We start from the raw sequence: 1,222 nt of genomic DNA on the forward strand, positions 1-1,222 counted from the left end.
TCCCAGCAATGGGATCTCAAGCAGGTTTTTTTCAGGCCGGACCGGCCCCCGCGCCGCCCCCCGCCCTCGTGCCCGTAAAGGGGGACTTCCCTCGGCGGAGTCTCCTAGTCCCGTGCTGGCCAGAGACCGGTTTCAAAGAGATGACCCTGTCCATTTGTGTGGAAATGGACGCTGTTTGAAATCTTGTGCAATGGGATTTCAACACCTATGTGAATTCGTAAGACGTATCTGTCCTAGAGGCAGTTATGCAAATTCGCAATTGACGTAGTGCCGAGACTCTGTTTCGGTGCCAATCTAGTGGTGATCGTTACTCCCCCAAGAGGAACGGTAAGCGTCGCTATGCGTTTGTGTTATTGTCTCGCTGGCTCTGACACTTGGCCAATGATTGACATCAGATTTGCCGTCACACCTTTAACTAGTTCATTTGGCGTTGCACCTTTCATCAGTTTAGGCATCAAACATTTGAAATTAATCACCATCGAGAGTTTCCCCTTATAATCATGCTAAATAGTTTAAATTTGTTAAAAATTTATACATTAATTTATTCATTTAGGAACTTAAATGATAAATAAAATATAATTTTCATTAATCTAATAATTGAGCAAATTCAATTTTTGTATACATGACACTGTTTTAAAGTAGAAAAGATTATCAGTTTTTCATTTACATTTCATCTTATAAAAGGTTTAAATTGTTCATTAGTTTTATACTGATAATAATATATTTTTAGTGTAAAGCAGTTTTTTACTTTAAACAATGTAATGTCGAAGTAGATTTCTACTTTAGAACAGTGTAATGTAAACAGTTAAAAGGGTTGTAATATAGTAAACATTAAATTAGCATAATTTTATTTATTAATTATTGGTGAATTAGCTATTGTTTGAATATAAATTTTTTACTCATAAAATGTTAATTGGAGTCCCCTTTAATTAGGTAATGGGAAAATTAAACTTGGTATAAATGAAATAAACAATTAGCTTAGGCAAGGTGCAACGAGTTTAATCATTTTATAAATAGGAAGTAATCTTCTATAAATAGAATGTTATTAATCCGTAACATGTAGGAAAACAATGCATTAAATATGATATTATTTTAATATGCTAATTAGAAAGTTTAAAAAGCAAGTAAATGCACCACTGATTATTTTCACTTTTATTAGGTTAAATAACGTCACTCCTTATCATCATATTTCTGCAGTGAGAGTTTTTTAATTAAATGAATA

At 33.6% G+C, this 1,222-nt stretch overlaps 1 protein-coding gene across 1 annotated transcript; it reads left to right on the forward strand.

Annotated features, from left to right (window-relative positions):
* Nucleotides 1-35: 35 nt before the first annotated feature.
* On the forward strand, nt 36-179 carry Tsp_11841 (putative phosphatidylinositide phosphatase SAC2; the record flags this gene model as incomplete). The annotated part of the gene is made up of 1 exon (XM_003371369.1): nt 36-179. A coding segment is annotated over one exon (144 nt), but the record flags the coding sequence as incomplete, so codon positions are not given.
* Nucleotides 180-1,222: the final 1,043 nt, after the last annotated feature.

The sequence above is a fragment of the Trichinella spiralis genome (genome assembly GCF_000181795.1).
Source record: "Trichinella spiralis strain ISS 195 chromosome Unknown Scfld9, whole genome shotgun sequence".
Classification (NCBI taxonomy): domain Eukaryota; kingdom Metazoa; phylum Nematoda; class Enoplea; order Trichinellida; family Trichinellidae; genus Trichinella; species Trichinella spiralis.